At 33.7% G+C, this 23,255-nt stretch overlaps 2 protein-coding genes across 2 annotated transcripts in view; one reads left to right on the plus strand and one right to left on the minus strand.

Annotated features, from left to right (window-relative positions):
- The first annotated feature begins 15,814 nt into the window (after positions 1-15,814).
- LOC106458273 overlaps positions 15,815-23,255 on the plus strand; it is a 17,182-nt gene continuing 9,741 nt past the window's right edge. The window contains exon 1 of the mRNA XM_013917761.2: positions 15,815-18,179. Coding sequence (XP_013773215.1) covers positions 16,153-17,487 — 1,335 coding nt within the window. The 5' untranslated portion in view covers positions 15,815-16,152 and the 3' untranslated portion in view covers positions 17,488-18,179. The remainder of the gene's footprint in view (positions 18,180-23,255) is intronic.
- The window catches only part of LOC106458274 (bromodomain adjacent to zinc finger domain protein 1A-like), a 33,560-nt gene continuing 30,324 nt past the window's right edge, over positions 20,020-23,255 (minus strand). The window contains exons 18-20 of the mRNA XM_022384446.1: positions 22,179-22,274; positions 21,549-21,694; positions 20,020-20,548 (exon numbers count right to left, since the gene is read on the minus strand). Of these exons, the coding sequence (XP_022240154.1) occupies positions 20,255-20,548; positions 21,549-21,694; positions 22,179-22,274 (536 nt within the window). The 3' untranslated portion in view covers positions 20,020-20,254. The remainder of the gene's footprint in view (positions 20,549-21,548; positions 21,695-22,178; positions 22,275-23,255) is intronic.

Genomic DNA, 23,255 nt, shown 5'->3' on the forward strand with positions numbered 1-23,255 from the left:
TGGAGGTTTCATTCTTACTATTCTTCTGTAATATAATACCGAACAGTGGAGGTTTCATTCTTACTATTCTTCTGTAATATAATACCGAACAGTGGAGGTTTCATTCTTACCATTCTTCTGTAATATAATACCGAACAGTGGAGGTTTCATTCTTACCATTCTTCTGTAATATAATACCGAACAGTGAAGGTTTCATTCTTACCATTCTTCTGTAATATAATACTGAACAGTGAAGGTTTCATTCTTACCATTCTTCTGTAATATAATACTGAACAGTGAAGGTTTCATTCTTACCATTCTTCTGTAATATAATACTGAACAGCAAATAGCCTCGCCGGAAATTATTACGCACATGTTCCTTCTTTTTTTTCCTCAGAATTTAAGTAACTCGTATAATTATACATTAATTATTACTATTTTAATAACTGACTTATAGAAGACATAAATATTGTAGTATCTATTACTATTTAATACATTATTCTGCTTATTAAACATCTATAAGATATGGTCTTATAGTAAACAGATTTCATAAAACGATGCAATGAAATATAGTAAAAAACAACATACATCATATCTGACACTAAAGAACAATCGATATTCTGTTACGAATAATGACAACTTTTTCTGCTGCTTATTACAAAGTATTCAAAGTGTTGATTTAAATAAGTTTATTGATATGACAAGCAAAAGTACCCGTCCCCAGTGACGGGAAAAGTTTAAGTTAAGCTATAAATTTAAATTATATCGTGGACTTTAAAAAGGTTAATTGTGTTGCACTCTTGGTTTCATTCAGAGCCAAAGCTCTGAACTACTTATACCGCCTACCGCGAAAAGTACTTGTTGAGCATTTCAGTCATGCTAAGAGCCGCTCAACAATACCATACTGTAAATGTAAATTTTTATCCTTTAAGTTACGTCACATTTTGAAATGTGAATGATTCATAATAATTTAGTGTATAATATCCTACTTGCAAAATAAAATTTGGCATCAACATTATTCATGCCTGTTCTCCCGTCATTTCAAAAGTGAATGTTGAGTTTTGCCTGCGTGCACAGCTTTTCAAACGGGAGACAAACGAACGCTCGGAGAGACACCAAAGTTTGCAATATCTATAAAGTAATCGACAAGTAATGTATTTTAAACAAAACCAAATGTGGAAAGAACTTTGGCTAATTGTGTTTATACTCTTCAGCTTTCATAAGATAAAACGTTAACGAAATATGCACTAATGAATCAAACACAAGTTGATGTCTGAACACCTGTCATACTGACAGCATTAGAATAAAAACGGCGGAATAATTCTGTTCATAGAGTTTCAGTGAAGAATGCTAATCTTCTTATCAAGTGCCGCTCTACATTCCTTTTTCCTTCAAGCATTCATTAACATCGATACAAAATATAAACAAAAAATGATACCCACACCGAAAAACAGACTCAAACGTGACAGGATACATAAAGAATGGATGGATTTATGAAAATTCAAAGTAATATTGGTACTTATTCAGGATATCTGAACATGGGCCATGAGAAATAAATAAATACTAACAATATTTTGACATATGTTAGATAAAATGTTTGTAAGTATATATATACCCAACCTATTTCTTGGCTTAAGTTTTTTTTTTTTCCAAATAAGTGATCATTTACCTAAAACTAGAACAAATAGAAATATATGTCTGTGCACAACTAAATAAATTATTTTGCGCAGCTAAATTCTGTGAAAAGTTTAGGTTTCGCAAAGCATTTATTTGTTACATTTGGATGAAGTTGTGTTCAATAGATATTTATTTAACATTTATTTTTCATCTGACAGACAGAGGCGTATAAAAAGCGAAAATCATATTGTATGTTACGTATAGTCCCAAACAGTTATACAGCTCTAATTTGAAATGAAAGAGAAGAAATCGTTTAAAGGACGTAAAAAGGGTACAAGTGTAGCAAAAACTGCCTTCAATGTCTCTCTCTTTCTAATCTATTACATGAATAAACAGTAAACTTATGGAAGAAAATGCGTTGTAGAATGAACTGTGGAAAAGTGACTAATTACTACATTACAAGGGGCGTTATTGTGTACGTCTTGTCAGACAATTCGGTCAATAGCGTTTTATATCGACGCCATGAAACGTGACCCAATACAGAAAACTATCACCTTGGTGACACCATCTAGTCAACAGCGACCCCCCATTAGGTACGGTAGTTTTCTTTTTGGATAAAGTGTAATTCCCCGATAAATCAAGTTGACACCAGAACAGAATAGTCACGTGGCAGTGAGAGACAAAGGTTAGTTTGTGTCAGAAAACTTGGTTCGATTTTAGTAAACTCACGCAGTCTCACTATTGGTGATCCATGCTTGTTGCGTTTATTTCAAAGAAACTTGCATTGGCGCGCTGGTGGGAATGCGTCGGCTGTGCGACAATACTTTCTCGTTAGTTAAGTATAGGGCGTTACCTTCGTGTTAGGATGAAAACATAATAATGGCAATCTATGCTTTATACATAATAATAGAGAGACTAACTTAACGACAACATTGCTAGACGTTCTAGTGATTTAAAGTTTGAATTATCCAAACTAAAGTCCTCATCGACCATAAAACGTCTGAATAATTTAATAAAGTTTTTGTTGTTGTTAGCTATGCTGATATTGCAGGCTAATAAAATACGTCCCTAAATCTCAGAACAAACCTTAATAAATTTTGTTTCATAGAAAAATGAAGTGTCGTTTGTTTTGTAGTCTAATTTTCTAAAGCTTCCATGCCAACATAGTCAAAATCACAGGCGCAGAAGGGGGGAGGTTAACGCTCCCATGTCTACGCCTGGTGAGGGCAAGCTGATACCAGTTAATAATTTTAACGCTGCCATACGCTACATGTCCTTGTTTTACCATATACATTTTAGGGACTGCTCCCTTTCAAATTTGTAAATGCCACATTTTCTGGGGATCATGCCCCCTTATTCCCATAGAATTACCATGTTCGATCTCGCATGCAGTTTAACACTCCAGGCAACGTTTGCTTCTTCCGCCTATAAAATAATGGATATATTTTGTTTCTTTCGAAGTTTCATTTTATTCTCTTAATCAAAGGAACCTTAATTAGACAGAAGGTATAGTCATTTTATCAAGCATCGAAAAATATTTAGTGGTTTAACTCTAAACTTCTATGAAAAAATAAAGTTTTAAATATATTTGTTTGCAGTATTTGGTAAAGACTTAAAACAAAATTTTACAACTTGTCAAATAGTTTTCACCACAAAAAGGAGTTGATTTTACGTACTTTACCTGCATAAGAAACAACAACGAATTTCACTATTCTTCTGTAAATGACAGTTAAACTAGTAGTTTAAACTGAGTAGTTTTTAATTGTTTCTTCTTCTTCGCGACTTCACTAATAACTGCAGATAGAGGGTGTCAAAAAATCCACATTTTCTTAAATATAAGAAACCAAATATATGGAATGTCATAATGATCGAGTTAGTTTGACAACCAGTATGATAAGCCAAATATTTAACACTGAAAATGTACACTAAAAGGTGTAGTTTCAGAACCGAAAATTAACAAAAAATACAAGTTTATAGCTTCCGATTGAATAAGAAACTTAAGCACGAGCGGATCTGACGGATTAGAACAAGGATCTTGGGCAAAAAAACAAGTAAATATCGAAACTAAACATATAAAATCGAGATGAAAAAGTCAAAATTTTGAAAGCTGGTTTGGTAATGAGGAAAATACTGTACTAATTCATCATAATATTGTTTTTGAAAACTTTAATTGTCGTTAAAAAGTACAGATGGTCCAATTTACATTTCTACATTAAGAAAAACGAAAGACATTAGAATGTTGAAAACCCACCTGGAAAACAAATAACAAAGCCTAATCTTCTACAACAGCAATAATCAGACATGAAAAAAACAAAATAAAAGATAAATATGGAATATTAACATAAGTATTTGGTTGGTATGTATATATATATGTGTGTGTGTGTGTGTGTGTGTGTGTGTGTGTGTGTGTGTGTGTGTTTTTGAAAACCTTTCGAATCTCGACAGTGTATTCCCATATCGCCCGTAACAACAATCGTGTATAGTTTCCATCTGTTTACAAATCGTAGAGATACTGCATACCATTCTTTCAGCTCTTACACGTCACTCTTTACTTTCTTACATCTGGTACTATTTAGTAGCGATTACTGAGTGTAAGGAATAGACTAATTCAACCATCAGAGTTACAGCAACTAGTTGTCGCACCTCCTGTAATCTCCACCGTGACCACTTCCTGCTCCAGACAGTTGAGATAGAAACACGCCACGAGAAATTTGTTAAGCCTAATACGAACCATGTGTCAGTAGACCCCCTGTCGATATGCTGAAAAATATTGTAAATATTTCCGGTGAAAGTAGTAATATAAATTTTCTTCACTGTATTCTACCTTAGAGATACATTATACATATCTATTTTACAGTTATCGTTTTTTTAAATGTATCTAGTGGTCTGTTCTTGTGCAAAACTAACAAAAAATAATATCAAACATAACGAATTGTTTCCTAGCTCCACATAGCAACAATTAATTGGCTTAAGTCATAACATTCTTGAATTTTTAATAAAAGTTGTCTCTTCATAATGTGGGCTCTTTGACTATTGCTTATATAGGTATAGATTCATCCATGCTAAAGGTGTCCTTACTACACCAGAAATTTTAAATTGTCACAATGAGGCCAATTATGTGGGATGATTTTACCGTGATATAGCGCTGAAACTTTTATTATTGCCCATTCAGTGGGTTTGAATGTCAACTTTTAAAGTATTTTGTTCTACTTTTCATTCATGTTCTTAGTCTTTTCTTTTACATATTTGTAAAGTTAAATATATTCTATTTTCTACCATTAAACTCGTGCATTAAAAGCATCAGTAAACTCCTTGTATTGTTAAACTTGAGCACTAAATATCTCGGTAATCTTCAACTTATGCTAGTAAGTTTGAGTAATACTATTAAATACATCAGTTACCTTAAACTTGAACCATTGAGTTTAAGCACCAACTATCTCACTAATATCCACTTTCTGCCATTACGTTTGAGCACCAAATTCCCCAGTAATGTCCATAGCCATTAAGTTTGAGTACTTCATATTTAAGTAATCTTCACTTCTGCATTAGGCTTAAATGCCAAGTACTTCAGTAATTTCTACCTTCTGTCATTAAGCTTGAGTACCAAATAGCCAAGTAAACTCCACCTTCTGTTCTTAGGTTTGAGCGTTAAATTACCTCAATAATTTCTACCTTCAGGCGTTAAACTAGATGTCTCAACACCTGAATACGTAGATACTTCCTGCAGTGGTATGAAAATCTAATATATCTTGAAAAATAAAGAAAAATTAAAATTAAATGATATTTTAATATTAAAATACGTTTAATAAAAGCATATTATATATATATTTCTTGTTACACGTCTAAAAAAGGAAATATCTAAAAAAAGACTGTCATTGTTTTGTATATACACACAAAGAGGAATAGGATATTCAAAGGTACAGTTTGTTAAATTCATTTGAGTCCGCTAATGTTCAGTTTTTCTGACATACAGATCTTTAAAATGGTTATATCACAATATGCAGATTTAATCTTCAGTTTTATCTAAATGGTAAGCTATGGTTTATAACGCTGAAATAGGGGTTGGATACCCGCTGTGAGCACACCGCGGATAGCCCATTCTGTAGTTTTGTGCTTAAAACAAATAAACCCTTCGGTATATTAAGACCTCTTTGTGAGCTATGAGCCGATTTTTATAAGTGTTTAATTAATAATTTAAAAAGTTATGATAAATTAGCCAGTCTGCCCACACGGACATTAATTAACCTCAAATATCTATCTGAGTTTAGAGGATTGAAACGAAAAGTAAAGAATACATTTCTCAATTTGAAATATTGGAAGTATTAAGATTTTTGTATCATTTCAATGAGAGAATGATAGATGTGTAGATAAATGGCTGCATAATTTTTTAAAGAAATCTAAGGCGAGTAGAAGCGCTGTCATTGAAGGTACATTTTACTGTTAAAATATAAACAAATCACTTTTTCAACTAAACCATTCATGAAAGCGATTAATAATTTTAAAAGAAAAGCGCAGTTAAATTACACGTTTATAAATTATGGAAGAAACAGTATTAACGAAGTAAACAGATCGGGAATTTATTTTCATTAATCCTACAATTTTGCTTAAATTTAAATTAATTGCTACGGTCGGAAAATAATAACAATAGATATAATCTATTTTAAGTTTTCATGACTTAGTTTTAAATTTTTCATTCACAACAAACCATAAATATATTATTCTCATAAATAATAATAATACTATGCTTATACAAAAAGAAATGTCCTTTTTACACTTCGTTTGTTTTAGAATTTTGCACTAAGCTGTACAATGTGTATTTACGCACAACATTCCCTAATTTTGAAATAATAGACTAGAGGGAAGGCAGCTTGTCAGTAGCACCATCCGCCAACTCTTGGGTTACTCTTATCTGACCAAATACCAGGTTTAAACTATTAATCTTGCAGCCTGCTTATGACTCCAATGTTCGAATCGCTTTTTTGCCGCAATGGGATGCGAACTTTGAACCTTGGGATTTATAGTCTGGACACGCTAGCTACATTCAACCACGCCTGGCGTATGGCTGATTCACTCTTTATGTGTCAAATGCAAGTTAAGTTATTGATCCTAGTACTATAGTAGATTTTATACAGTTCATCTTATCAATGAATAAAACATTTCTTATAGGTCTCAGTTGGGCTGTATTGAAACAGTCAGGTATTTTGACGTAGATCAGTTGAAATAATTGTATATGAAAACAATGGAGCAATATAATAGTTTGATCTCTTAGTAATCTATCGTATAAATAATTTTAGATTCGATTTTCTATCTTTTAACACTAGCGTGGAAACGGCGCTCGGCTCAACCTGCTTTTAATAACTGAGAAACAGTGTGACGATGTGATACTCAAGGCAAGATATATATATATGTCGTTTTAATCTGATTATTTTTCGGGGGAATGTAGAAATCAGGGTGTGGAAAACACTCAAGCCTTGTGCAATATTATTAATTTATTGATCAACAAGACTGACTAACGTTTGCCATGTTTACCAATTAATGTAGTGGCTCTTATGCCAGATTTCCTTTGAAGGAATAGTAATAGTACCTTTTCGAACTAAATTCTATCACAGATCCTCACCTCCAGACCACAAAAAAGAGAGAGAGAGAGAAGAAAACAGTCCGTTCTTACTTTCAAGCACAATATCAGTGTAAACGTACCTTCAATTTTTAGCGCCATATGGCTGTAACTATGTGATTATCAAGTTTGATTCCAAGTGATAACACATAAGAGACCACAGTTAAAAAAAAAACAACCAAAAATGCCATTATTTACAGTTTTCACAGAATTTTCATCAGTTACATTATTTACATGTTATAAACGATTATGCTCTTTGCTTTATGAACAATGTTGGGTTAAAGTCTATAAACACCCTCAACAAATAGCTGTGTATTATTTTCCATCGGAACTAACGATCAATAATATTAGGACAAATATGTTTTTAAAGAGTTTTCAACAGTAATGCTAAGTACTGTAGAGAAATATTAAGAAATACAATTTCGGTCGTCTATGTTAATGGACACATTGTTTGGTCTCCTTCCTGGACAATGAGTGATATCTGCATACGTGGATGTCTCTAAACGTATAACTTGTCGGAAGCTGCTACTATAAACGCCTGGATTCTTTACTTAAACCGATGAGAATGGTGTACATTACGTAATAATTTGTAACTTCGAGGTTCATGCAGCTAATCTTACATTTAATATTTTCAGAGGTAATTCTAGTACAATTTTATCGTCATCTGTTCATGGTAATATAAGGTAAAGGTGCAATAAGAAACACCTGGTTGCAACACAGCTGGACGTTAGGTTATTCACCCCCTGTGATCCGTTATTTGCTGTTGACCCTAGCAGTAATTTTCAAGTTCAGCGAATGGTCATCTCAACAATGCTTTTGTGGTTGTATTCAGAATCTTGCATAAGGTTGGGGTGAAAGATGTAAAGGTCAACGAACTTAATTGCAATATTGAACTGTTCAATTTTATGGAAAAACGCCCACCTGAAAAGTTCAATATATATGAATTACCAAACCCTGGTTTTCATTCATGTGACCATTACATAACACGAATGTGATCGCATATTTGTGTGATTTTTAATAACAAACATTAGAACAATAAATATTATAGATGCATAAGCCTTACGTACAACTCTGGCTATCAGCATATGGGAAGTGGTTTTACGATTTGGTCGTTTTTTTGTTTTTTTTTGCCTCTTATGTTTGTACTTAAAGCCATAATTTTACTGGTGTATCTTCTGCTTGAATAAAACTAATATTGAATTGGTATGGTGGAAAAAACATTTGAAATTTGAAATATTTTTAAAAATTAAATGTCCGTACATTATCCGATTATCGTAATTCGACACACTCATTATGCGGAACTACACTTTTCCTTTTTCACCTGAATTATTGAACAACTTTTGTAATAATATCTCTTTAATAAATTGTCTGGACATGTTTCTAAATAGCAGAGAACGACATCTTTGCAAAGACTGCTTTTTGTCTCTCGCGGTAGCGTGCACAGCACCAATTCAAGTTTAATTAGAAATTAAGGTCCACTAACATGGATATTTTATTCTGCCATATTTTAACTACACTTGATTCTGGTTTCAGAGTTTTGACGATGTTGAATACCCCCCTCATCTTTATAGCACTAGTTTATATATTTCCCTTCATTACGGCCCGTCATGGCTAGGTGGTTAAGGAGCTTGACTTGAAATCTGAGAGTCGCTGGTTCGAATCCCCGTCCCACCAAACATGCTCGCCCTTTCAGCCGTAAGGACGTTATACAGTTGCGGTCAATCCCACTATTAGTTGTAAAAGAGTAGTCCAAGAGTTGGCGGTGGTTGATGACTAGCTGCCTTCTCTTTAATCTTACACTGCTAAATTAGGGACGGCTAGCGCAGATAGCCCTCGTTTAGCTTTGCAAGAAATCCAAACCAAAAAACACATCCCTCTCTTATTCCCTAATAAATCAGTTATTATTGATAAAAAACTAATTTATTAGCTTTTAATAATTCAAATTGTTTAAAACAAAATAATAAATGCTTGTGAGGTAAGAGAAAAGTTAAAATAGTTTTAATGGTATGGAGTTGTGAATATTACCTGTAGAATAACAAAGTATATTTTGTTTTACCTTCCAGAAAATTACTGAGCAAAATTAAGCATAAGTCAAAGTGTCAAAGACATACTTCAAGTTTTAAAATACAGTAAAAAGTAAAATTCAATTGGAATATGAACGTGAATAACTTCATTCCTTTTCTACACATTTTACAAAATTAGGAGTTTTGTCAGTGCAATAGAAAGAACGGTTTCTTTCGTGAGATAACATTCAAGTTCTGTTTATCTGTCTTCTAGCTCTCGACATCCTTAACCTAGAGTTTCCCTGACGGGAAGCCGGTTTAAAGTATTTCTAAAAATAGACATTTTTATATGCGTACTATTATTGTAAGTAGCAGCTGGAAGAAAGCTGAAAAACAACCGCCACCTGCGAGCCTGGTTAGTTATATGGCGTACCTCAAAAAACAAATTAAAGGAAGAGAAACAGTTTTTTCTCATGATTTTTTCCCTTTTTCAGAGTTATATTTATCCTTTAACTAGCACAGACTTGGCTTTTCATATAAACAGATTCACTAGCACAGACTTGGCTATCATATAAACAGATTAACTAGCACAGACTTGGCTCTCATATAAGCAGATTAACTAGCACAGACTTGGCTGTCATATAAGCAAATTAACTAGCACAGACTTGGCTTAATATATGCAGGGAGGAGGAGAGATCAAAACCAAAAACCAAATCAGAGGTTTTTATTAAGTCAACTTTTATTTTCATTTTACAGTGTCAAGTTTATTGAATCTAGTGTCTTGGTGTAACTTAATAATAATGTGGTAATATGTTATTAAAACAAATATCATAGCTAAATTACTATTTTATATTGATTACTGGTTTTATGTGTTTCGATTAAAAAGAACAGAGATGCATCTCTACCCTGACAAGGCGAAAAGGAAGAACATCGTAAAAACTACAAGTTTTCAATAACACAAAAGGCCAATGTTTACGTAAAAATAACTGATTCCATGAACCATATTTTTCAACGAGAAGATGGGAAAAGTCAGGAGTTTAACATTTGTATTTATGTATATACGAACCATCGAAAAGAAATTAGCTTCCCAGTCCATTTGTCCAAATAACTGTAATCACAAAGGTTTTGATTTTATCTAGTTTATTTTTTATATCATTGAATAAGTAGACAGTTGAAAATGCAGTTTGTTTGTTATGAATTTCGCGCAAAGCTACACGAGGGCTATCTGCGCTAGCCGTCCCTAATTTAATAAGACTAGAGGGAAGGCAGCTAGTCATCACCACCCACCGCTAACTCTTGGGCTACTCATTTACCAACGAATAGTCAATTTATAACGCCCCCACGGCTGAAAGGGCGAGGATGTTTGGTGTGACGGGGATTCGAACCCGCGACCCTCAGTTTGGGAGTCGAGCGTCGTAGCCACCTGGCCTTGCACGGCCAAAAATGCAGTCAAGAAACTAAAATGAAATTATTTATATTTTGGTTCGTTGACATGTATTATGTGAGAGTTTTTTTTCAACTTTAGACACATAATTTCATATTTCACTGAAGGTTTGTTTGTTTTATTAGGCTCAAAGCTACCCAATGGGATATCTGTGTTTTGCTTACAATGGGTACTGAAACCTGGTTTTTAGCATTATAAGTTTTCAGACTTGCCACTGTGGGCTTTAATGGAGGTGGAAGAGTAAAAAAAATGTTTTAATTTCTGCTCTGAATATCCCTCGGTTTTAAACGACTTTTGTATATCTTGAGATAAATGTTGAGAATTTTCAGGATAGTCCTAAGAGGCGGCAAGATTATACTATTCGTTGAAAGAGGTGATCGTGTAGTAAAAATATAAGTGTACGGCATAAAACCAGTTGACTGATTTTATGTTATTTTTTCAGAAACCTATTAATGCAGTAGTTTAGTAAGTGTTTAGTTTATCATCCAGCGTTTTCCTGTAACAATCACCTTAAACAGAACAGTTATTAAGCCAGTTAGATCACACAAAATTACACGGCTTGTTCACGCGCAAGTCTTTCATTGTTGCCCAATATAATAACACATTCTGTGGTTTTTTGTGGTTTTGTTTGTAATTAAGCACAAAGCTACACAATGGGCTATCTGTGCTCTGCCCACCACGAGTATCGAAACCCGGTTTTTAGCGTTGTAATTTCGCAGACATACCGTTGTGCCACTGGGGGGCAAACACATTCTGAGTAAAACAGTAAAGGTGGAACAGAATGAAATGATAAAACATAATAAGTGAAAATTAATTTTAAACGTTTTTTCTTTAAGCACATATACGAATATATATGTATATATATACACGTGTTCATGCATATATACCGAATAAACCAAACCACTAACAGTAATATCAACAACAATTTAAAGTGGGCAGAATGCCTTTGAGTTTTAGTCTAAACATTTTTGTTACTCCAGTATTTATTGCTTATATTTAAACTAATACTAATGCAGTGTAATGCTTTGAAGAATACTACAAAAACAAAATTATTAGTTTTAAATTGTATTCTATACTCTACATTAATTACATGCACACCATTTATATTTACATAGGTAAGTAGACACGCCTAGATTTATCTGTAGTATTTAACACCAAGAAATGCATTAATTCGCTCTAAGTTTATTATTCGTATTGAGTTTATAGAGCTGAAATTAAAGTGAAATGAGATGTAAACCAATCAGACAGTGCGAGTTAATAACCCTAGCTTCTTGAGCATCAAGAGAGCATACTTAAGTGGGACATAAGCGTAGTGGTTAAAAGTGTTTCTTTAATTTATTCTAATGTAATCTAAAAAAAAATTATAAATATAAAATTTAATTGCGTAGCTTAGTTTGTAGTTAATGTATACTATAGACGAAGTGATTTCAAGTTTTAATAATGACTCATTGATTAAATTGACTTGACATCAGTAGATTATTGTAAGATTGTTGTTAATTCTTTCATATTTATCACTTTACAAAAGAAAGCACAATTTGTGTCGTATGTTGCAACAAGAGAAGCACACTTTGTCTTGAAAAAATGTATCTGTTTGTTTTGTTAATTTCCTAGATGTTGTTCGCGTTATTTAATCATCTGTTTACTTTTATGATTAAATTTTTCACATTACACTTTGTATTTAAATCTCACATACTGCTGGTTAGTCATCTTCCTCGGTTATTTTAATTAAAATAATTACATCACAATCGTAAAACAGACTAAGTGTACACATTGGTAAGGATAAACCTGATATCTCCAAGCCTTGAATGGCTTCAATAACTTTTGTAAATTTATCCTTACAACAATACACTTCAAGAATTGATGACAGTTTTATTTTTCGTATAATTTAATGTATTTAAACTTAAAAAGTTATTCAACTTGAACTTTACTCCCTCTATTCCAAGAGACACTTTTTGTTTACTAATATAAATATTTATATTCAAAAGTTGGCAAAATAATGTAATACCAATGGATAAATGCTGTCGTTAACGTAAGCATGAACTTAATTTGACATTTTCTTAGTTTATAGTTTGTAGTGCTTATTGAAGAATATTGTCATTTGCATAAGAAACAAAAGACGAATGACCATTTACTCCAGATAAACTATAATTTATTTTGTCCAACGTTTCGTCATTACTGCTAATTCAGGGCTCACACAAAACCAACTGATAGGAAAAGATTCATTAGTTTATGAATTAAGACGTTCTTTCTCGAGACATTGAACGTATCGTGCTCAGGAGAGTATTAGAATTACTATAATTCATTATAATTGTTTTCAGAGTATTATTGATATCATAATAAACACAGCAGTTAAGCGTTTCTTTGATTTAATCTCGTTTAATAAAAAAGTTTATGGGGGGGGGGTAATAATTTTTTCAGTCGCATAACATTAAATCTTAGTTTATATTAAAACTGTGGGTGATGATCTGTTTCCTCTCTCACTTTACAGATGAGAAAGGACAAGAGGAAAGAAATTGGAGTTCTACAGAAAAAGACCATAGATCGAGGAAGTGGATTTGCACGGTTGAAATGACCCCACATGGCCTTAGGGTAACCCTTCCTCGACATGCTCACGTGGAAGTGTGACGATAACAGAGAACGGATCAAGTGGCCAATGCTACAATGTGATTGGTTGATTAGAACAGATTACGTGAATTTTGCATATTTTCGAATCAGAAGAGAAGAAGGGCCAAATAACAATTTGTCCATCCATTCACTGTGGTAATACGTTGCGACTGATACAGCTTTACCGAGATTCTTTCGGACTAATCACAGTGTTACGGTAAGTTTAAATTTTTCATAATTTTTAGTCTGCGTTTGGTCACCTAAATACTAATGGGGTCATATTTCAATCTAACTAAAGCAGTTCAGTTTATTTTATAAAATATTTTAGGTACTTGTAATTTTATTCCGTCTTGAGCTATTAGGTTTTATTTGGTGTGACATACGCATGATTTTTTCGGGATTTACTCACTCTGATATAATACAAGGCTTTGTTAAGCCCTTCTAGATTTAATTTATTGTACCGTAAATGGCTCATAGTTGTGATCCCACATTCGTGTTTAGGACTTACACAAAGTGACATGATACAAGTCATAGTTAAGGATTAAGCATTTCCATGTTTTTTTTATGGTATGAAACATTTTCGATCAGTTTAAGTTTGTTTTCATTTTTTCACAGGCAGTTTTCTTTAGACAAGTAAAAAAAAAGTTGTATCTAACTTAAATATCGTTCTATGTTTATCTACCCCAGAAGTGTCAAATTATTACTTGTGTTTCACGTAACTTTTATCTGTAAACGCTTCCTTAAAAGTTGACTTGTTATATATATTACAAGACCCAAGCTCTGAAAATATTAGTAATAAAGTTTTATTTTATGCGAAAATTACAATCCGCACAACCCCTTTTAAAATATTGAAATCTGATTACGTAAAGACACTTCTTGTAGTGGTTAGCACCTTTTGAAGGCAGTATCTTAACATAAGTCGGTAGCGATATGCTGAAGACGAATGTTTGTAGCTAAATTCATTTACTACATTATACAAGCTATAAAGACATGGACAATAAGGATGTCAGATAGATTGCTTTATATGCATTCATTATTGTGAGACAACACCTCGCTATTCAATGTGATTGGTTGATTAGAACAGATTACATGAATTTTGGATATTTTTGAATCGGAAGAGAAGGGCCAAATAATAATTTGTCCATTGATTCACTTTAGTATTACTACTGAGACAGCTTTACCGAGAATCCTTCGGGTTAATCACATTCTTACGGATAGGTTTAAACTTGTCATTTTACATAATTCTTAGTCCAAGTTTCCCGTAACAATCACCTAAAATAGAAAAGTTAGTTAGCCAGTTAGATCACATAAAATTACACGGTGTGTTCACAAGCGAGACCTATATTGTTGTTTTTATATATTTTTTAACCACCATCATACTCTCTTCAAATAATCATGGCCAGCAAAGCTGAGATTGGCAGTAACTGCTTATTCCAGAGAAAAGCTTGGCGGTCTAATTTATAAAAGTAGATCAGTTAGGTCCCTGAAGGCGAAATAATTTCAAGACGTCGCCTTTTGTTCTTTTACACTTGAACTACGTTTGTATTAATCCAAAGTTTTCTCTACGAGTGGCGCTCTGAACTAGGCAGTTGCTGCCCATTTCACCTTTGTTTGTCATGAATATTTTGCATAATTCAGTGGCACAGGAAGCAGGGGAGAATCCCACTACCTTTTAAATCTGTCTTGGTAAAAATGCATTAAATTTGGAAATTTACTTTCAGGAAAAGACGGAAAATTTATAACATTTAGTCCAGAGCTTCCAGGGTCCTAAGGCGAGCCTTGGACCTTGGCCGTAATGGGTAAACCTGTGTTGCACATTCCCTCGTTTCGTTCGGTCAAATACTCCCCCCCCCCCAACCACTTGTAATCCGCCTCCTACATATCTGGCCTAAATCACGTGCAAAAGTATATTCTTATTTTCCCTGTTAATCGTAGTTTAAGCTTGACTGTGTTTAATACTCATGAGCGTCAGCAAAATTTATTCCAGGCGAGGTTTAGCCATCAAAGTGCGCTGACCATTTGCCTTGAAGTTTGAATGCAATGCTATGGCTTATTTATTCAAATCTAATTTCGTCACTTATATCCTTATATTTAAACAGTATTATTTTCTAATACATTATACAAATAAATTTTCTAATTAAATTCCGGGGGGGGGGGGGGCAGATGCTCATGTTAATACTTGCAGGGCGGTTTGTTTCAATGTATTTTGGGATTTCATGTATTGTGAAATGTTAATTCGTAAATGTTTATTAAAATAGTGAAATGCAAACATGATAAGGTTAAGTTCGGTCATTTGTTAACAATCAAAACTTCCATGCGCGTCTATTAATTAGATTTCGGGCAGTTAGAATGCTACTTGTGTAATTTTTTAAACATTTTAATGGAACTGGACATTTTTGTATATAATAGTTTATTTGTTGTGAGATTTCAACGCTGAAGTCCACTTATGTTTTACCCTCAGCGCCCCCTATATAAAGAGCTATTTAAATTGAACTTCGCTATGTACTGACTTTTTTACGCTATATTATAGATTTTCGTCACAATGATAAACAACGTCGTTCGTTTATATCACAAAACTTGCTATTCTCAGCATACGACATACTTGTTCCGGGGATTTAAGTAACAATCGATCCCGACGTGCCACGAGATGGGAGGGGCATAATGAAGACTCGGGCTAAAAACTTACAAGGACTATCGTGAAACAGTGAACAAATTTCACTTATTTAAGGCGTGGAAAATAACATGACGTGTTGTGCGACACGTAGGTCGATGAAAATACAATACTAACATGGTATAAGTGCGTACAACCGGATATACAGATACATGTGTATAGTGTTTGGCTCATAAGCTATAGTTTTATTACTTGTAAGACTTGACAGTAAATGTGACAAATGCCGACTATTCATATTTTCCAGCTAGACCGTACCGCCCATTCTGCCGTCACAGCCAACTCCAGTACGACTCTCATGGCAAACACGGACCCTGTTCCGACGTTTCCGCCTCTGGTGACTGCAGATTACGGAATACCTGACGGCTACTTGATTCCTTATTTAGCGTCGAGAGACGGTTTTCACAGGGTTGCGGAGCACGATCAGCCGTTGGACTTCTCAAAGAAGTCTAGAAGCCCCATTGAACCGTCAGTTGAAGTTCGAGAACGAAATTTCACACTGTCTCCAACACACCATAATGAAGCAGTCGAGCAGTTAGAGACGTCCGAATCGTTTGTTCCTTTTACCGCCAAAACAGATCATGCCCAAGGATTATTTCTATCATCCCCTTCCACGCTCAGTGGAAAACGAAATTTGGGGCAATCCTCTACCTCGAACAGTCTGTTTCCTTCTGAAGTTGAGCTAAGCCCCAAACTTGATGGGTCACCAGATAAAGATTGTGTAATTAATCGTTTGCACACAACTATTCCTTCAATCCAACCCAACACGGTGGCGGAATCCAGAAAAACGGACAAATATATTAGACCGTTCAAGGCTTATCCTAACGACCCACTACAAGGATATTATAACTATCCTGTCCAGTTTCCATTGACTGTTGATGCTATAACTGCAAGAAGTTTTCTGCCCAACGCTTCGGATCAAGCTTACCTTGACTTCAGAGAGCACATGCTGATGGCAATGAAGAAGACGCAGGAAACTCGTAGATCAGGGTCCCGGCAACAGTGTTTAAGAAAGGACAACAGTGACCAAAGAACAACTACTGACTCCGTTAGAGTCTGTACTGCCTCAGAATCCTTGAACTGTACTTCTAAAGTTGCTACAAGTGAGTCAACTTTTTCTGCAGTGTTGACCCCCACATCAGAAACTACAACACACACTACGACTATTTCTACATCTGTATGTACAAACTCAGCGCCTCTTCTAAGTAGAACGGTCGATGGTAGCTCCAATGATAGCTTCAAAGACAGCGATAAAATAGCAGCAACCGATTCCCCAGTTTCAAGTGAAAATAGCCAGTCAACAACGCCTCTCAGCCTATTTACCTTCCGGAAGAGAAGTCAGTCTCTGACTGACGATAAAAAAGATGAAGCATACTGGGAAAGGAGAAAAAAAAATAATGAAGCTGCCAAAAGATCGAGAGATTCTAGAAGAGCTAAAGAAGATGAAATTGCCATCAGGGCAGCATACTTAGAACAAGAAAACTTGAAGCTCAGAGTTGAGGTCGCCACCTTGAAAAACGAGACTTTAAAATTAAGGTGTTTACTGTATAGTAGCTGAAAGCAAGCATTTATCACTGATTTTATGGTACTGTTAAAAGGTTAAACTAAGTAAATGTGAAAACGTCGCAGTGGTTAACTAACAAGGAAAGCATAACCCAGATTACCATTATACGAACAACTGTATCGTCATGACAGTAGATTATGGAAGCGAGAAGTTTGAAACTACTTAATGACAATGGTTAGGAGAAAATAGATATTTTAAAACCGAACGCTTTTAAGGTATTAGGTAACGCTCAAAATAATTTATCTATTATAAAGATTTAATAAAGTGTTTTATTTGGAACGCGAGATTTTTACGATGAATGTAAATATAAATACTTGTATAAAGCTTCAATTTTTATAAACTGTTTATTTTCATCCTAATTTGTTATTACAGATATCAGCTCAATGTTTAAACATAGAGTAACGTATTGTGTAATAATAGTAATACCAAGCACATTTTGTTCTCATAGCTAGAAGCTTAGCGTGAATTAAATTCCTGTTGAGTAATTAGAATTTATAACTGGTATATCAAAAAAAAAAGTCTAACCTCAAAGAACTGTATTTTTAATGCAAGTTACCTTAAAATTAAAAGAAATATATTCTAAAGATTGTTTGTGCTTAACGTGGCCCCCCCTCAGAGACGTTTTGAGCCTGTTATAAGTGGTGGCCATTTCTGCTGATTTTTATGTCATAAAAGGGAACCTCCCGGTAAGCTGTAATAATGCATGAAATTGATTCATTTTCGCATGTTCACTTTTTTTACTCACTCGTATGTATTTGTGGAGATATGCCCTCACACACAGTCCCACATTCATCGTTTATCTGCCAATGGGAACGTGCCCAATAACTTATGATTTCAATATTGGGAGGCAACTTTTATTGTAAGTTGAAGGCAGTTAGGCACTTTTAAAGGATAAAATGTAAAAAAAATCTGTATTTTGGGAGCATTTGCCCTTATTTCTTATATTATTTAATAACCATTTAAATAGCGCAAACTACACAATACATATAACCTATTATTATAAAAATAATATATTTGGTTTGATTTTAATGTCCCGCAAAGCTACATAAGGACTATCTGCGTTAGCCGTCCCTAATTTAGCAGTGTAAGACTAGAGGGAAGGCAGCTAGTCATCACCAGCCACCGTCAGCTTTACCAACGAGTAGTGGCATTGAGCGTTACATTATAACGCCGCCACGGCTGAAAGGCCGAGCATGCAGATTGCGAGTCAAGTGGTCTAACAGCCTGGACATGACAAAGGTCTTTTAGCTTCCTTTCGTCTAGTCTGTCAGTTCAAAACTACAGACGACTATGCACAGATGGCCCTTATCCCGTATAATAGGTCATTTTTTTGTCTAGACTGTATTACTATCGGATTTTTACCAGTAATGGTCAAGTTTTATCTGACACTACTACGGTAGCTGTTTTTAAAAGCGTCATTTGTCCCTTGCATCACAAATCGAAATGCTTAATCAGGACGTTACTTTCGACATATATTCACTGAGAAGTTTCTTACACTCATCACTACTGGCCACACAGTTTTAGTTCCTATTGTTTGAACGAAACTTCTTGAAATGGATATACATGTAATGATCATGCATGGAATTAACATTCTAACGACTTGTAAGCATCGTGTAAGAAATGGCCACTATCTAATCAAAGCAAATAAAAAAAAATTGCCAAAATTATATATTTTGTGTATTTATTAAAGAAAACGACGAAATTTTACTTGCACAAATATTAACACCAGATACATAATTGAATTTGTTGAATTAGTTACATCGACATGCTTGAGATACAAGCTAAATTTATAAAACTTTCATCAAGCCACTTCTGAATGAATCAAAAATGTAAAGTTGAAAAACTACTAAAGAAAAAATACCACTGGTTTTGTACTACCATAAATCCACAAAACTTGCAAACAGAAAACATCATAAGAACCAGTTTTGTTTATTTTGAATTTTGGGTAAAGCTTATGAAGGCTATCGGTGTTAGCCACCCCTAATTTAGCAATGAGAGACTAAAGAGAAAGCACCTAGTCAACAATACCTATCACCAACTCTTTTTACCAACATATAATGGAATTGACCATTGCATTATAATGCACCCATGGTTCAAAATGTGGATATGTTTAGTGACAGAGATTTGAACCTGTAGATTGTGAAATGAGAACTCTAAACATCAGGCAAGCCGACAACCAAAAATATGACAAAACAACATTAATAAACACAAAAGTAGATCCAGAATCCACTATCAAACACATCCATTGATAATGTACTTGCATGTTTTATAACCACAGAAATGAACTAAATTATATATAGTTATGATGTAATTACCAACAATACTATGTTTTGGAATAATCTACATTTACTTTGGATGTACTTATCCCTTATTATTGTATGTGTAGGTGCAGTTTTAATAGAAATTTGATCTTCATACTCAATATTGTTGTATTCGCAGGAGTTCAGTGGTCCAAAAAAATAATGTGGAATCTAGTATTTTGAAAAAACTTTAATATGGTTAATACAAAAACGAATACAGCTGGAACTTAAATAAGACTCATACAGAGCACAATTACTAAGATTTCTGAATTAAACAAAATGTATATGAATCATATTGCTATAGTCTTCTTTACAAAAATATATAACCCTACTGTATCATTAACATTACGTTAGCCAGATACATAATCATTTTTGTAAAAGAACAATACGTTCCTGATGAGCAATTATTACACAGACTTGTGAACACAAGAAACACAAACATCTATATATATTTTATATCACTAAGAAGTGATTCTTCTAGTCTTTCGTTGTTTTATACCTAACGGTTCAAAAGTACTTATTTCTTGAGAGTTTTCCAAATAATACTGTTTTAAGAGTGAATGGAACAGTTTAGACAATTCAACGCCAGCCTGATAAGTCTCTGAATCTCTTTCATTGTAACATTCACAGTTTTGAAACACCAAGTTAACGTCTGCAATAAATTCCTTATTTGCTCTATATTTTAAGTCATCCAGTTTAGTCTTGATGGTTCCAAAATCCATTGGATTTTGTATGATAGTGTAATAGTCAGAGACCTAAAAAAAAAAGAAGAAATTTTTGGATTTATGATATTAAAAAAGTTTTCCAGTAATTAATACAAAAACTATAATATGCTATCTATTGAGAATTCATAAACTTTTTCTGGATACATATACTAAAAACAACAATGTTGGTATATTGCAAATGCTCTTAAGTTTCTCAGTTGAATATAAATTGTGAATTCTTGAAAACACAGGTGGTACACATATAAGGAGTCACTAACAATGAGTAATTGCAACTAAATGGTTCCTTTATTATCAGGACAATATTACAGAAAATATAAAATCTTTCACCCTCCCCAAGCATCCTTCACTGTAGATATTGTACATTGTTGCCAAGCTTAAATTTGGATCCATCTGTAAGTAAAACCTCTTCCAGCTTTGTTCATCCCATTGTTTATAGTGCCCATTCTAACATTTTGGTTTGGTTATTTAAGCAGCGACTTTTGAGCAATAACACATCCACCGAGGCCACTTCATGCTAATGTACCCTACTGTTCTCAAGATAATGTTCACACCTTTACTTAGAGCTAGATAAGTGAATGAACCCTACAAGAATGTTGTGTGAGTAAAGCATACCTAAAGTTACATTGAGTAGCTTTTGATTATTTCTATTATCAACAGTATTATTTTCACAAACCCTGTTCTGAATGCTCCTACTGAAACATGAAAGTTTAATCTTTCACTAGCCATCTTAATTTCTAGATGTTTATTATGTGGCATTTCTGTACTGGTAGCTATTAGTGCATTAATCACACTACTACTGGGAATACTATTACAGCCTGTACTTTTATAGGGTGGCACAAACTGATTGGTTGGACTAGGATCAATCACAGTGTAAACTAACAATACCTTACTACCCTGGCGCAGTTCACTTCCCTACACGAGAGGAAATCATGAAATCAAATATGTAGCACATAATATCCCTTTCCTAGTCACTGTTATAAATGTAAGGGTGGTCATTAGTCGTGTAATACACAAGAAAAGTTTTAGTCACCTTATTACGACTGACTGGACGGAGGAAGGGCCAGCTTTCTGGGTGGCGAATCAGTTCAAATATGATGTTGTCACAAGCTCTGAAGTTTAGAAGCCCTTCTTCAGTATTTGTAACACTGTTACGGCTACGAGAATTGCTGGTGCCATCTAGAAAAGAAAACGGCCGCTATATATATTTTCATTTATGTGATCATTAGACTAATTTACTAGTCAACTGAAGTTCAATAGACAAACTGGTTCAAGTTTTGAGAATTCACTACACAGTGAATGGAAAAATGCTGCATCCATCTACTAAACTTTATAAATTGGTTTTAGTAATTTAAAACAAGATTATATTGATACCATTCGGCTCTTTAGTTCCATATATTTGCATTGAAAGTTTTCTTTTCACCTAAACCTATTGTATTATATACATTTTTAGAGTTTCTGATCTTCATAATATTTTAATAACAATCACTCAAACAACTAAACTAATAAATGTAATTTAAAAGAAGACAAACACAATCCAGCTACGATTTGTTACTTTTATTGTACTTCTTCTTTCAATCATAGTTCTCACTCTTATCATCATGACATTTAATTATCTTTAACCAGAAATCAATTCATATGTTAAACATTTTTGACTATGTACCTTCACTAGCTTCTGATTTTCGTTTCCTTGACATAAGCTCTGGTTTCTGTCCATTTCTTCTCTGGGAACTAGAAGGATGGTGAATGTTGCATCTGTCTATATTTAAAAAAATTATAATCACAAAAATAGAATATTTAAAGTCATCATTACTCTGGGATTAATATCTTTAAGAATCAAATACTTCTTATTCCTTTAAAAAAAAAATCAAATGTATACAAACATGGTGTGGTCTCCATAATGTTAAAAATAGAAGGTTATGTATCTACACAGTGGTGTTCTTTGTAAGAAGTAAGGCAATGACAAAAAAATTACAATTTAAAGAAGCAAGTAATTACTAACTGTGGGGAAAAAATCCCCGTTAACCCTTTCAAGACGGCATGTAGGCGAAAGACCATATCATCTCGTTTGTTGACTCGCATTCAAAATTTTATTGACCAACTATTTCATGAAGTTATGTCAATAAGTGTGGTATCAAAGTGTAGACTATAATTCAAATTTTAGTAATATACCTTACACAATTTCTTATTCTAAAAGTAAATATTAAAAAAAAACAATAGATAAGTGTCGATTTTTGTGTGTCATGTGGTTTGTTGAATGCAGCACTGGATCAAATTAGATGTTCATGAAGTCAAAAGTTTCGTATGAATTAGAAACTCAAATTACGGATATTGACAAGTTAGAATATCAAATAAGAAGTTTCTTATCTTTTCTATTTGCTAAGATATTGCCCATGTAATAAATCAGACACAGTGGCACCCCACCCGCCCCTTTCCATTTTTGGAAATGCTCTCTTATATACACTTCTATATACGACATGAATAACCAATCAGAAGATCAGAATGTCCCCATAGTGGCCTTCTTAGCTTTTCTAATATGGTTAGCACCATTTCTTTCTTTTGAACCAAGATTTCAATGAGGTAGATTGTGTCTTTAGTCTGCTCCAAATTTCATATTTTTTTAAGAGTAAAATACATCTTAGTTACTAAGCTTGATAAATTATAGTTGAATTCTAGGATATTGTTGTAGTAATTTATGATTTTTAGTTATTCAAATGTATATATAAAACCTAAAAAAAAA

The sequence above is a fragment of the Limulus polyphemus genome, unplaced genomic scaffold (genome assembly GCF_000517525.1).
Source record: "Limulus polyphemus unplaced genomic scaffold, Limulus_polyphemus-2.1.2 Scaffold438, whole genome shotgun sequence".
Lineage (NCBI taxonomy): Eukaryota > Metazoa > Arthropoda > Merostomata > Xiphosura > Limulidae > Limulus > Limulus polyphemus.